This window comes from Asparagus officinalis, chromosome 7, assembly GCF_001876935.1.
Source record: "Asparagus officinalis chromosome 7, Aspof.V1, whole genome shotgun sequence".
Classification (NCBI taxonomy): domain Eukaryota; kingdom Viridiplantae; phylum Streptophyta; class Magnoliopsida; order Asparagales; family Asparagaceae; genus Asparagus; species Asparagus officinalis.
The window spans coordinates 108,055,860-108,069,177 of NC_033800.1; the positions used below are offsets into that span (position 1 = coordinate 108,055,860).

The window sequence follows — 13,318 nt, forward strand, 5'->3', positions numbered from 1 at the left end:
AAGGTGGGCCTCAACTCGGTCCACTCGATCCCGCTGCACCTGAATGTCTAACTCAGCAAGAAACCTAGCATCGCGCCATGTCTGTAAGTGAGTATCCAACTCGGCAGCGATGAATGAAGAGGCATCTGCATCCCGGAGCTCACGAAACATCTGAAGCTCACGCTCTAGGCAGTCAAGATCATTAACAATAGACTTTGCCAGATCTGGGTACCCTGTATCCCTTATGGAATTTATCTTAAGATCAAGGAATGGCTTGAACTGGTGAAGGGAAAGTCCGCCGTGGAAGAGCTTGTCAATCATAGCATTCACAAAGGAGAAGAAGGAACGGATCTCTATACAGATGACAATCTTCTCTGGGTCACTGTCTGATAATAACTCTTTCACAAGGACGTGAAGCCGAGAAGAAAGCCCTACACAAAAAGGAGAAATCCGTCAAAAGCCTTGATGAAGAAATGAATGACATTCCTCAATTGCTCAAGTTATACCTTCTTCCCCTTGAATCACTGGGGGTGATGGAAGTGTAACGGCTGGGGGTGTATCAACTGGTGTGGTTGGTCCCACAGCCGGCTCAACAGGATCAGTCTCGACAAAATCTCCTGTCAAATACAAAATAGAATTTTCAGATGCATCACATTATAGTTGCATTAGTCAAAAATTGGCTAGTCCTATAATTAACTTGAGAAAAGCTACGTACCTTTAGAAAAACCATCCTCGGGATTCTTAGGGAGCGTAGACTCAGGAAATACATCTCCAGGCAACTGATCATCAATCTGGGGAGAGCCATACATAAAGTGGAGCATCGGAGTGTCCACAAGCAAGCCTTCCTCGTCAAAGTCATCAATCGAGAAATCTGACACAAGAGAATATAAGTACGAAAGGAGAATAAAGAGACTACGACCAATAGAAATGAGTTACCTCTTATGGGTGCGTCAGCCTCTCTATTCCCAAGATCCACGTTTGCCTCCTGCGAATTATCTAAAAGAGCAAGAAGTATAGAGAATATTAGGGAATGCACAAATTCTAAATCATTCAACTTCTTTGTGTATCTGTCACGCCCCGGTTCCAAAATGCTATAATTTGGAGCGTGACTCGGCCGGCAATGCAACCATACAGTCACATTCACGCCTCTAGGTCATCCTGTATACAAGTATATTGCCAAAAGAACTACTACATAGAGCATGTAACTAAAATAGCAAAGGAACTAGATAGATAAAGAAAACTCTGAAAAGACAAATTTCTCTTACATGTCTACAACTCTTCAAAGTAGGAAAGAGGAAAATACATCTTAGTCTGAAGTACCACAAGTGATTTCAAGAAAGACTCAATAACTGAAGCTGAGAGAGAGAAGGTGATCACTGTCGCTGGTCTTAATCCTTAAAGTACTCTTGGTCCTGCGAAGAAAGAACAAATCCCAAGTCTGGGGCATGCAAACCCCAGGGGAGTCAGAAAACTCCCAGCAAGCATGTAAAATGAGGAAATTATGTACGTGTAAGTATAAGTGGTGGATATAAAGAAAAGATAAATTCTAAAATTTCAGTGATAAAAGAAAAAGCTATTCTTATAAATTAAAATAAGATGAAACCTCAGTTAAAGATGATAAAGGAAAATTCTAAACATGTATATCAACAAGGTCTACCCCAAAGCATACATCTTATACCCTATACTAAAATAACAAGGTCTACCCTAAAGCATACAATCTTATACCCTATACTAAAATGAGGTAAGATTTAGAAACCCACAATATGAGAGATGAGTACGTCGAGGGAATAATCCAAACAAGGAAACCCTCGTATATACCATATATCTCAAATTGTAAATCTCTAAATATTAACTCCTACACTACAATATCAAATATACAACATCCATACTTCATCCAGGTCCATACCGTGCATGCCAAATCTATCACAAAGCAAAAAAAACACATTATTCTTATTTTTACATGTTATTTGAATTAGAGAAGAATATTTTCATGTATAAATCGGTTCCCCGTAAACCGTCCCGGGAACACGGCTTCAAGTCAAGAATTGGCTCTTTGGCCCATGTATATATATAACTCAGGATATCAGGAATGCGCATATGCCCGTTTATATACATGTTATATTCTCCATCTAATTCCCCTTTATAAACCTCATGTTTGTCGATTAAATTTTAAATGACTGTGCATGAAATATTGTGCACTAACCACAGAGTTACCGTGGAACGACTTCTGTAAAACTATGAAAAATAACCTGCTGACCCAGAACATGTCCAATCAAGAAAGTGATGCAATTCGTTAACGTCGCATGCTATATTAGTATAATAGCCAAGAAAAAAAAATCTCATTATCAGGATTGCGATATCGAGGCGGGTAACTCCCTCAGACATCGGGAATATCGATGTGAGGGTATAGCCATGCTTTGAAAGGGCAGCGTAAAATCAAATTTTTAACAGGGAGGTGCGTCTTCATGCACCAGTCTCACCTATAGGATGACAACTAGAGTGATCAACAACAATCTTTCATAAGTCATAGCATGTCAAAACCACCAGTAAGTTCATAACAAGTACAATTGCATTAAATCATGTATTTTGCATATTGCGTCAATGTCACCAGTTCATGCTTGCTTATGCATGTCTTAATAGGATATCTATTTTATTGCACAAACCCACCGTAGTAAAGGTGACTACAAATGATCAGCATGGAAATCTGTTATAGGTCTCGTCAACAACGTTGCAGACTCACTGATATATGATGCGCTATGCCCTATAATCCGTAAAACGAGAGGTAACATCTACCAGAAAGCTACGACAGTCAGACTCGGATAAGAATTTGAAATCACGGTTTTGATTCACGTATAGATAGGTTAACGTAATTGTTAATACTTGAGATATTTCTTCTTTCTGGTTGCATATTTTGAAAGTTTCATATGCACAAAAAAAGTTGATGTGCCAAAATACATCCTAGGCTAGTGATTTCCATACTAAAAGGATAAAACAATAAAAAGTTCCCACCATTCATTTTCTCCCCATTTGCCTGGAGCAGAAATGATCCTAGGCTAATCACTAAGTTAAAAATTATGTGTCTTCTGTCTCCTTACTATATGCAGAACCAACCATGACTCAACCCACAGAAGCTCACGTGTTGTCCACATCTTTTGGATTTGGTTTACTCCAGTAGAATCACATTGTCCACTTAATTAAGCTCAACTTATTTTCGTAACGTCACTCATCCACGAGTCATCGACATTAGATTTCGTTCATCCCCAAGTGTTGAAGAATTATGCACATGATTATTCAGATAAAAAAAAAGAACTCGAGCATCTGGCCTGATTTAGATACCGTGCATGAATAATATACTTTAACAACTTTGGCTATCAATTGCTAGGCAATCCTTAACACTTCCCACTGTTCCCATAAAAAATACAAAACGTTAAAGCAAGGCACTGGACAAGAACATGTAACAAATCCACGAAGATAAAAAAAAACTTTCTGGTAGAAAAATAATTTAATGAGGAGCTAATTGCACGGAAGGGCTACTGATCAAATCAATAACATGAATGAGACTACAAATAATTAGTTTGAGCACTTCCTCACCAGGTTCATCTTTCTTGGACCAAAAAATCAAACACCTCCTTCCAAGATGGAACTATCAATCCTTTTAATCCATCCAAACCATCTCAAATAATATTCCCTTGTATTATCCATGATAAAAATAACCTCGAGTTTCATAAAAATATATACTCGTTCCATATTTTACCTGTAAGTTCTCATCCATCTCAAGGACATAGATCATAGATTCATAATAGTAAGGTTATGCTAATGAGGACTCTCTCAGTGTGATTGTTTAGCACTACTGACTCCGTTAAATACGATTGAATGTGTTAAAATCCAACCATATAAACTACCCTTAATGACCACTACAACATAATATATGCTATTCTTACTGTATCCTATTTGTCCTCTTGACCCTCTCGTGTACCACCATACCCCAACCAAGCAGTGTGTGAGTGTGTGTGGGGGTAACTGTTGTTCATTCAATATAATTATACAGGTGGTGGTAGAGATAAGGATCATCGATATATGAGAGATTAGTGTTAATAAATTCATATAATGATAGGTTGATAAAACAAAATTCAATTGTATATGAAAAGTAGAGTATTTAGTAGTAAGTATGGAGAATTTAGTCGTAAACAATAACAAGTATGGGTCTTATAGATTTGCAGGTTATAATATATCATTTGTTAATTCAAAATTCAATATAAATTCATTTTCATTAATAGTTTTGTATCTGGACACGGACAAAAATCTGAACAGATTTAGAAGAAAGAAATTTATAGAATTTGTAAAACAAGCCAGACGATTATGGAAAATAAGGCAACCCTGAAAAAAAAAACAAAAGAATTGAGGAAATAAGAAAATGCTTGCCGTAAACTTATCCTCGAGCACGATCCGGTCGAGCTCCGGGACGTATATCTAATTCGATGCGGACCTCGTCGGCACGTCGAACGAGAACCTACGGCTGCCCAAGAGGGAGTGGGCGATGTCGAGGACGACGCGCTCGATGGAGAGGGAGACAAAGAAGGGGTTTGAGGCGGTTGATTGATTTGGGGGATTGGGGGATCTGAGGGGATCTCATAGGTTAAAGAAAGAAGGGGGAAAACTTTGGAGATGAGAAAGAGCATGGGAGGAGGAACATGGACTTGGATTTAGAGAGATGTTGAAGACAGGGGGTTTTTTCTTTTTTTTTTCTTTTTTTCTTTTTTTCTTTTTTTTTTCCTAGTTGCGGCTTGGAGGAAAGGCACCCTAGGGTTTACTCTCTTTCTTTTATAAGGGTATCCATTTACCACAAACTGCTCCACAAATTTTCAATTGCACTGAACCCCTTAACAACCATCAACTTCCAATAACCTCTAACATAATTATATTAGATAACTTTCTTCTTGCATAAAGGTCCTTTATGGTCTAATATTCATAATTAATAACTAAACAACAATTTTGTGATAAGTTGAGGGAATCAAATTAATCAAATGAAACAAACCCACATGTGATGAGAGGATGTCTACCAAATTAAGGCCCAAAAAAAAAAACTGATCATCAAAGTTTAATGCTACCAAGTACCAGGTCATTAAAGTTAGTGCAGAACCCACATACTTACATCTAAACAAAGGTTTAGACTCATGCAAGAACCAGTTTTGTCCATTTCGGAGTTAGATAACTTCCAGGAAGGTAGATTCCTCAAAATGAGATTACTCTAACTCCAAGGTATGATTACATATTAAAGCTTCATAACGCCAAGAAGATACATTATCAAAATTTAAACAAAGCTCATCAAACCAGCCCCTAATCATCATAACTCATAATCCATAAGGCTCGAGAGAAGAATTCTTACACACGGTAGAGGTTTTTATTTTTAGCATCTTGGTCCCCTCTCTAATATAATGATTAGTGCATATGTATAGTTAGGATAATTTCAGGTGACCAACATAAGTCATCATGTGTTGGGTATTACATCTCACTCACCTTAAAAAGAAATTTCGTCCTCGAAATTTAGATCACTCTACCATTCATTCTTCCATTGTACTCATATGGCAATGTTCCGCTAAAAAAATTTCATGTACCAAAAATGATGATCACGTTGCGTCTGTATCAATTTTTTTTTTTTTTTTGTAACTCAATTCTCAACTTCAAAAGCATTAGTTCACTCAAATACGCCCAAGGTCAGTTTATGCAATTTCGTTCACAAATTTTCATTGTATAAGCCTAGGCTAATATCACATTCTCAACGCCTTATCACAAATTCTATAGAAACTTTATTCCCTTCATTGTCCTAGTACTGCCTCTTAGTTGATCCATGCACATCTTAGTGCTTAAAAGTCATATTCAAATTCATGATGCCTCAAATCAATTACATATCACTCATCTTATTTTCCAACATAGTAAAATTAATTATATATCATCCATATTATTTTCGAACATAGTCCAGATATAATGTATACCTCTCTTCAAAATTTATAACATTCTAGATGCCATCCTTTTGTTGTGTTGCTCTACTAATATTAATGTTAAAATCATCTCCAAAGATCTTATACTATTCATATAAATTCAGATGAAGTACAAATTTTCATATAAATCCTCCATCACTGCTCACAAAATTCTAAATTGTCAAGATCAGAAATTCACCAAATATCTTCTAAGTTGATCTATATGTATGTCCATGCATCTTCAATCATCAAATAAGTCTGATCAAGAATCAAATATCTTTATTAAAAAAAATCTCATATCATAATAACTCTTTTCTTGGCTTTTGTTAATATTTAAATCATCCCATGTCCTAGTAAACCTCTTTTTGGGATCTTTGCATATCTCAATCATTAAAATTTCAACTAATATTTTGACATCTCTAATAGATTTCTCTTTTCACCCACCTTGTTTATCACCTTAATCTTGATATAATATGAATATATCTTCTCAACTCACTCAACATCAAATCCAAATTCTATACAAAAAGATTTTCACTCTTGATCCTCTAACTTAGTTCTAAATAACACTTATCATATTTCCTCAATCCAAGCTCATGTCCTCAAATATTAAATTCCAAGCATACGAGGGATAACTGGAGTAGGGGATTCCCTAAAATGAGATTGGTCAAGATTAGAACTGAAATGAGATTGGTCAAGATTATGACTTGAGAATCAGGGTATTGGGAGTTAAAGGACGTATTTCTGGAAAGGAAAGAACCTAGTCTATACATGCTCTATTTTTGGCCTAATCTTAGTTTGCACTTGTATATAAGATGAGACAACAATTTCTAAACCTGGCTCTGATACCACTAAAACCTTGTCACGCCCCGGTTCCAAAATGCTATAATTTGGAGCGTGACTCGGCCGGCAATGCAACCATACAGTCACATTCACGCCTCTAGGTCATCCTGTATACAAGTATATTGCCAAAAGAACTACTACATAGAGCATGTAACTAAAATAGCAAAGGAACTAGATAGATAAAGAAAACTCTGAAAAGACAAATTTCTCTTACATGTCTACAACTCTTCAAAGTAGGAAAGAGGAAAATACATCTTAGTCTGAAGTACCACAAGTGATTTCAAGAAAGACTCAATAACTGAAGCTGAGAGAGAGAAGGTGATCACTGTCGCTGGTCTTAATCCTTAAAGTACTCTTGGTCCTGCGAAGAAAGAACAAATCCCAAGTCTGGGGCATGCAAACCCCAGGGGAGTCAGAAAACTCCCAGCAAGCATGTAAAATGAGGAAATTATGTACGTGTAAGTATAAGTGGTGGATATAAAGAAAAGATAAATTCTAAAATTTCAGTGATAAAAGGAAAAGTTATTCTTATAAATCAAAATAAGATGAACCCTCAGTTAAAGATAATAAAGGAAATTTCTAAACATGTATATCAAACAAGGTCTACCCTAAAGCATACAATTTTATACCCTATACTAAAATGAGGTAAGATTTAGAAACCCACAATATGAGAGATGAGTACGTCGAGGGAATAATCCAAACAAGGAAACCCTCGTATATACCATATATCTCAAATTGTAAATCTCTAAATATTAACTCCCAAAATTCAATATCAAATATACAACATCCATACTTCATCCAGGTCCATACCGTGCATGCCAAATCTATCACAAAGCATACAAACACATTATTCTTATTTTTACATGTTATTTGAATTAGAGAAGAATATTTTCATGTATAAATCGGTTCCCCGTAAACCGTCCCGGGAACACGGCTTCAAGTCAGGAATTGGCTCTTTGGCCCATGTATATATATAACTCAGGATATCAGGAATGCGCATATGCCCGTTTATATACATGTTATATTCTCCATCTAATTCCCCTTTATAAACCTCATGTTTGTCGATTAAATTTTAAGTGACTGTGCATGAAATGTTGTGCACTAACAACAGAGTTACCGTGGAACGACTTCTGTAAAACTATGATAATAACCGTGACCCAGAACATGTCCAAATCAAGATAGGTGCATCGTCTAGTCGATGCTATAATAGTAAATAGCCAAGGAAAAATCTCATATCGGGATGTCGATATCGAGAACATAGCCATGCTATGAAAGCACGCTTATAAATCATATTTTTAACAGGAGTCGTATTCATGCACAGTCTCTCCTATTGGATAACAACTAGGTGATCAAGTAACAAAATCATAGCACATAAAACGTCATCAACTCATCATCAAGTCATAATGGTTTGCCACTTAATCTTGCCTTCTTTAATAGTTAGTGAGTATTGACAGCGTTGATTATACAGAGTGTACAAAAGTACAAGAACTTTGTGTATAGAGCATACAGGAAGAGTTTACAAAGAAAGGAGTGTATCAAAATCATAGCTTTACAAGTACACATAGGAAAAAGTTACAAATAGAGGCAATATTGTATTCAGTATAGTATCTCATAAGGATAAGGTAGTTGTCGTTTGAATTTTATTAAACATCACTTAGTGTCTTATTGTGAAATTAGGTAGGTGGGTCACATAAAGCAAATGAGATTTCGATGAGGTTTCGGCTAAAAGCTTATAATCTCTAGACATAAATGTCATTGCTACTTATACTATCATTAGAGAACATGCTTCACTTTTGGAAACAAACTGTAACCTAGCACAAGTGGACTTCTCTCAGCCGGGTCGTACTCAAGGATCAAAAGGCCTGCTAAATTGTTAATGTGCTGGGTTATACGGTTTCAGTCAAGAAATAACATGAGTCGTTCTATGAAAGGAGAAAAGTTTAGCACACATCAAGGGATATGGGATTGGGTGCATGCTACAATCAGAGATATTCTCTTGGTTCATTATCAAATCCTAGGTTAGTCATCAGCATGATGTTTCTCCTAATGATATATAAAAAATACAAAAATGAAAATAAATAAAAATAATAATTGAGGACAACAAGGAGAACAGGTCAAACATTATAGTCATTGTCAAGGTGAAGATTCGTCATAGAGATTATTAATTGGAGACCTACTCAAAGACTGATAAGTGAACTAATATTGGTTGCCGTTAATGTTATATAGCTGTCATAGGTATACATTTTCTCTCCTAATGAGTTATAAACATCTAGTCCTCGTGTATAAAAAGTCAGACACTAGGACCGGTACATTAGACTTCGAAAATCAGAAACATAACATACATCCAACATGTATAACTTGGAACCGGTTACAGACCTCAAAATCTAATGTTATATATCTCAACTACTGCAGAAATAAGTAAATCAATCTTTGAGGATAATGATCAAGACCAAATAAAAAGGATGAAATATATTTAAAACTGAAATTTTCTGAAATTTGTAAAACAGACAAGGAGATGAACATGTGTCAATTATGAAAAATAATAAGGAGATCAATTAAAGAGTTAAAAGAACAAATATGCTTGCATAATAATAATGAGAACGAATTCAACAAAGAGCAAGACAAAAATGCTTGCCGTCGAGAGGGTGATGGTGATGTTTGGGGACGGCGACGCCGATGGCGGTTGTCATCACTGAGGGGCTCAACGGGGGCTATTGGCATACCGTCGAACATATGGCGTGCGATGGAGGCGATGGTCGTCAGAGGGCAGCGGGTCTGGACAGCGACGCGTCAGGGGGATGGAGAGGCCGGCGTGGTGGCTGGACGGAGGCGGGGAAGGTGACAAAGGTGGTGAGGTTCGTGGTCGGGTGCAGCGGCGTTCGAGCTCGTGCAGCACGAGAGAGAGAAGGGGCGGCCGACGAGGCGAGTGGGGGAGGAGAGGTGACGGCGGCGAGAGCTCGTCGGAGCTGGCAGAGGAGGGCGGTCGGAGCTCGGACGAGGCGGCGGACATGGGGTCGCGAGGGAGAGAGAAACAAGGGTACAGGGGCGGGCGGCAGTGAAAGGCGGTCGCCGGGCGGCGTTCCGCCAGGTGCGGAGGTCGGCGATGGCGGTTGGGGGGACGGGCCAGGCACGGGACGTGGATACCGGGATAGGGCGGCGGTTGTCAGGTTCGGTGCTGGGAGTAAGAAGAAGAAGAAAAAGATGGGTTTTTTTCTCTCTTTTTTTTTTTTTGAACTGTTGGAGAGGGGTGATGGTGAAGAGAAAAAAAAATGTTTATTTTATGGAAGGGGAGAGAGAAAAGGATATGCACGTGATTTGGGGGGTTGTTTTGGAAAGAAATCAAAAGATGGGGAGTGATCAGGGGATTGATTGAGAAATAAATTAGGGAAAAATATGGAAGGAATTCAAATTCAATTTAGAGGAAATTAAGAGAGGGAAAAATTCAAATTTTCACATAATATTCTGAATTATATTAATAATTAATAATCAACCAAAAATCTTTTTATTAATATTTATATACTACTGTACTATACTCAAGTTTACATCAATAATAACAAGGTCATTAATAATATTAATCACCAAATGATTATATATAAAAAATATTTATATACTACTGTACTATACTCAAGTTTACATCAATAATAACAGGAGACTGAGACTTCTATGTTCCAGAAAGACAAGGAAGGAAGGCAAAGACGCGGACAGATGTGGGGACAGAGGGCAAGAACAAGAAAGAGGTTTTTCTAGGACAGCAAGCAACAGGCTTAGGGGCCGGCTTTATAAAAGGGGAGCGCCCCAGCAGAGTAGAGAGCACATGCAGGGCAGCGCAGGTTCCCTAGGGATCTTGTTTTAACCTGTGTCAGCAAAGAGCGTCGGACATCATAGGCATACAGAGTGCGCGCAGCGCACCAGCAGGAGGCCGCAGCAGGGCAAAGGTCGCGAACCAGCAGCAGCAGCAGCGCCAGCAGGCAGAGGTCAGGGCCAGCGAGAATAGGCTTGAGGCACCGCCAGCAGGCTCAGAGGACAGAGGGACAGTATTCGGGCAGTTCAGGATGTTTGGCCCAGGACAGATTATCCCATATCTCCAGCCCAATCGAGGCAGAGGCAGTCTTTAGCCACGGGCAGGGAGTATATGCAGTGGTTGCCGTCAGTGATCAATGGCGTCAGCGGAGCTGTGGTGGAGGGTACGTTCTTGTTGTGAACTCTCTTCGCCGCCGTATTCTTTTCGATTCGGGAGCTTCGCAATTCATTCATCTCGCATGCATTTATGGGCTAGATCCAGCCTGCGTAGCTCAGCCACTAGAACACCCCTCTATTCTATTCTGTTTCGCACCGACTTTAAGGTAGCGTATCGCTTGCTGGTAGAGCATCATTGTAGGAGGTGTACCGTCAGTCTAGACGAGTCGGGATTCATAGTTTGATTTGATAGTGTTGGCACATGTCCGAGTTGACGTCATCCTTGGTATGGATTGGTTGTCTTCTACGCATAGTTAGTATTGACTGCTTTGCGGAAGACAGTCAAGTTGAGGCGAAAGTCCGATGGGTCTGAGATGATTGTGAGCCACTTCTCAGGCCGGCGCCAGATCCGACTTAGCGGAGGTCATTTCTGGCGTACATCGGGAGGTGATGCGACGGGATAGGGTGCTGGAGTTATTGGAGACTCGAAGAGTGTCTCACGAGTAATTCAAGGATGTCTTTCAGGACAGTACCTGGACTAACTCCGGTGAAGAGAGGTGGAGTTTAGTATTGAGTTTGGCACTGGCACAGCCCCGATATCCCGCGCACCCTATTCGTATGGCACCAGCGCGAGATGAGGGAGCTTCAGACCAGTTGGCATGAGTTGTTAGCTCATGGGCTTTATTCGGCCGGAGTCAGTTCTGCCGTGGGGCTGCGCCGGTCCTCTTCGTGAAGAAGAAGGACGGTAGTTTATGAAGATTAGCATAGATTATCGAGAGTTGAACCAAGGTCACTATCGCGGAATAGGTACCCACTACCTATAGGATCGATGACTTGTTTGACGCAGTTGCAGGGAGCGCAAAGTATTTCTCCTCGAAGATTGATCTTCGTTCTGGCTATCATCAGTGGGGCGGGTTCGGGAGATGGAGGTATTCCCAAGACCGCCTTATCTTTATACTCGATATGGTTTCTTTCGAGTTCGTTGGTCATTGCCATTTGGTTGACCAAATGCATCGGGAACCGAGCGGTGATTGCAGTGGAACCTTGATGAACGGTGTTCCGTCCCTTCTTAGATCAGTTTGTGACGGTTTTTCATCGATGATATTCTCATTTAGCTCGAGGTCGGAGCAGATCAATGAGGAATGGCATCTAGCGGATAGGCATTGAGGACGTCTTCCAGCGACATAGCTAATATGGGCTAAGTTCAGGAACACAGTGCGAAGTTTTGGCTTTCAGAAGTCAGATTTCTTGGTCATGTCATCAGTCGAGAGGGTATAAGCAGTGGACCGCGGCTAAGGTCACGGCAGTTCTTGATTGGGAGCGACACCGAAGTACGGGTGAACACAGCATTCGCTAGCTTATTTAGGTTTGGCCTGATATTATAGGAAGTTCATTCAGGACTGATCTCTGAAGATTTCGGGCGCTGCACAAGTATGCAATACCCAAGGAATTACAATTACAGACTATCCTTACGAAGAAGGTGTACGTTCATCTTGGGGCATGGAGTGGCCAGAGGCCTTTTGATATTTTGAATAGAGCCAAGTGACTACAGGCGTGCCGGTTTTGACCATTCCGAGCAGTGAGCAGGAATTAGTCGTATACTTCAGCGCATCGTTGGCAGGACTATGAGGGTAGGGCGTATTTGATGGAGACTCAGAGGGTAGTAGCTTAATATCTAAAACGGCAGTTGAGGGTACATGAGCAGATACTATCGCACACTCATGATTTGGAGTTAGCAGCAGTGGTTTTCGCAAACTGAAGTCATGGAGGCACTACTATATGGGGTTGCAATTTGAGTTATTCACACTCACAAGACCAACCACAAGAGTCTGAAGTACCTCTTCTCCCCCAGAAGGAACTACAACAGAGACAACAGAGGAGATGGTATTGAGTTCAGATTAATAAAGGACTACGAGTTCGCTGGATCCAGTATCTATCGGGAAGCGACGTCGTAGCAGAGATGCTTAGCAGGAAGCGTCGACACGAATCAGATTTCGGCTTTGAGGTGTTTCACTATACACACTAGGGTAATTAATATAATTAATCTCGTCACTGATCTTAGCGCAGTTTTGATTTTAGGCCGCGAGATTGGAGGGACCCCAGTGCAATCTTTGGGAGCTATCTCAGTGCAGCCATCCTTGGAGCGACAGAGTTGTCAGAGCTGCAGTTGGGGAGGACTTGGATTCAAAATGAAAATCCGAAGAGGAGATGTCAAAAAGAATGCCTAAACTAGGATGTGGACCACTATCATCGAGCGGAGGGAGGTTCTCAAGCGGATGTAGGGTAATTGGTTATAGCACCCAGGCTAGCAATGAACAGAGCTGAGAGGGAAGTTATTGAATGAG

At 39.9% G+C, this 13,318-nt stretch overlaps 1 protein-coding gene and 1 long non-coding RNA gene across 3 annotated transcripts; one reads left to right on the forward strand and one right to left on the reverse strand.

The window, feature by feature from the left end:
- Positions 934-7,410, reverse strand: LOC109849258. Of its 2 annotated transcripts, XR_002249052.1 has the most exons (3): positions 7,012-7,403; positions 1,245-1,417; positions 934-975 (listed from the first exon to the last, which is right to left on the reverse strand). It is a non-coding gene; the product is annotated as an uncharacterized LOC109849258 (long non-coding RNA). The 2 variants fall into 2 exon arrangements; XR_002249051.1 differs by lacking the exon at positions 934-975 and having other exon boundaries at positions 1,186-1,417; positions 7,012-7,410.
- LOC109847622 (glycine-rich cell wall structural protein 1.8-like) lies at positions 9,474-10,636 on the forward strand. The gene is made up of 2 exons (XM_020416854.1): positions 9,474-9,978; positions 10,470-10,636. Exons 1-2 carry the CDS (start codon positions 9,474-9,476, stop codon positions 10,634-10,636), a joined length of 672 nt encoding a protein of 223 aa, XP_020272443.1.

Coding starts and splice junctions, on each gene's coding strand:
- LOC109847622 (XM_020416854.1), top strand. CDS start 9,474: ATGGCGGTTGTCATCACTGAGGGGCTCAACGGGGGCTATTGGCATACC. Junction 9,979..10,469: donor TGTCAGGTTCGGTGCTGGGA/GTAAGAAGAAGA, acceptor TCTATGTTCCAG/AAAGACAAGGAAGGAAGGCA.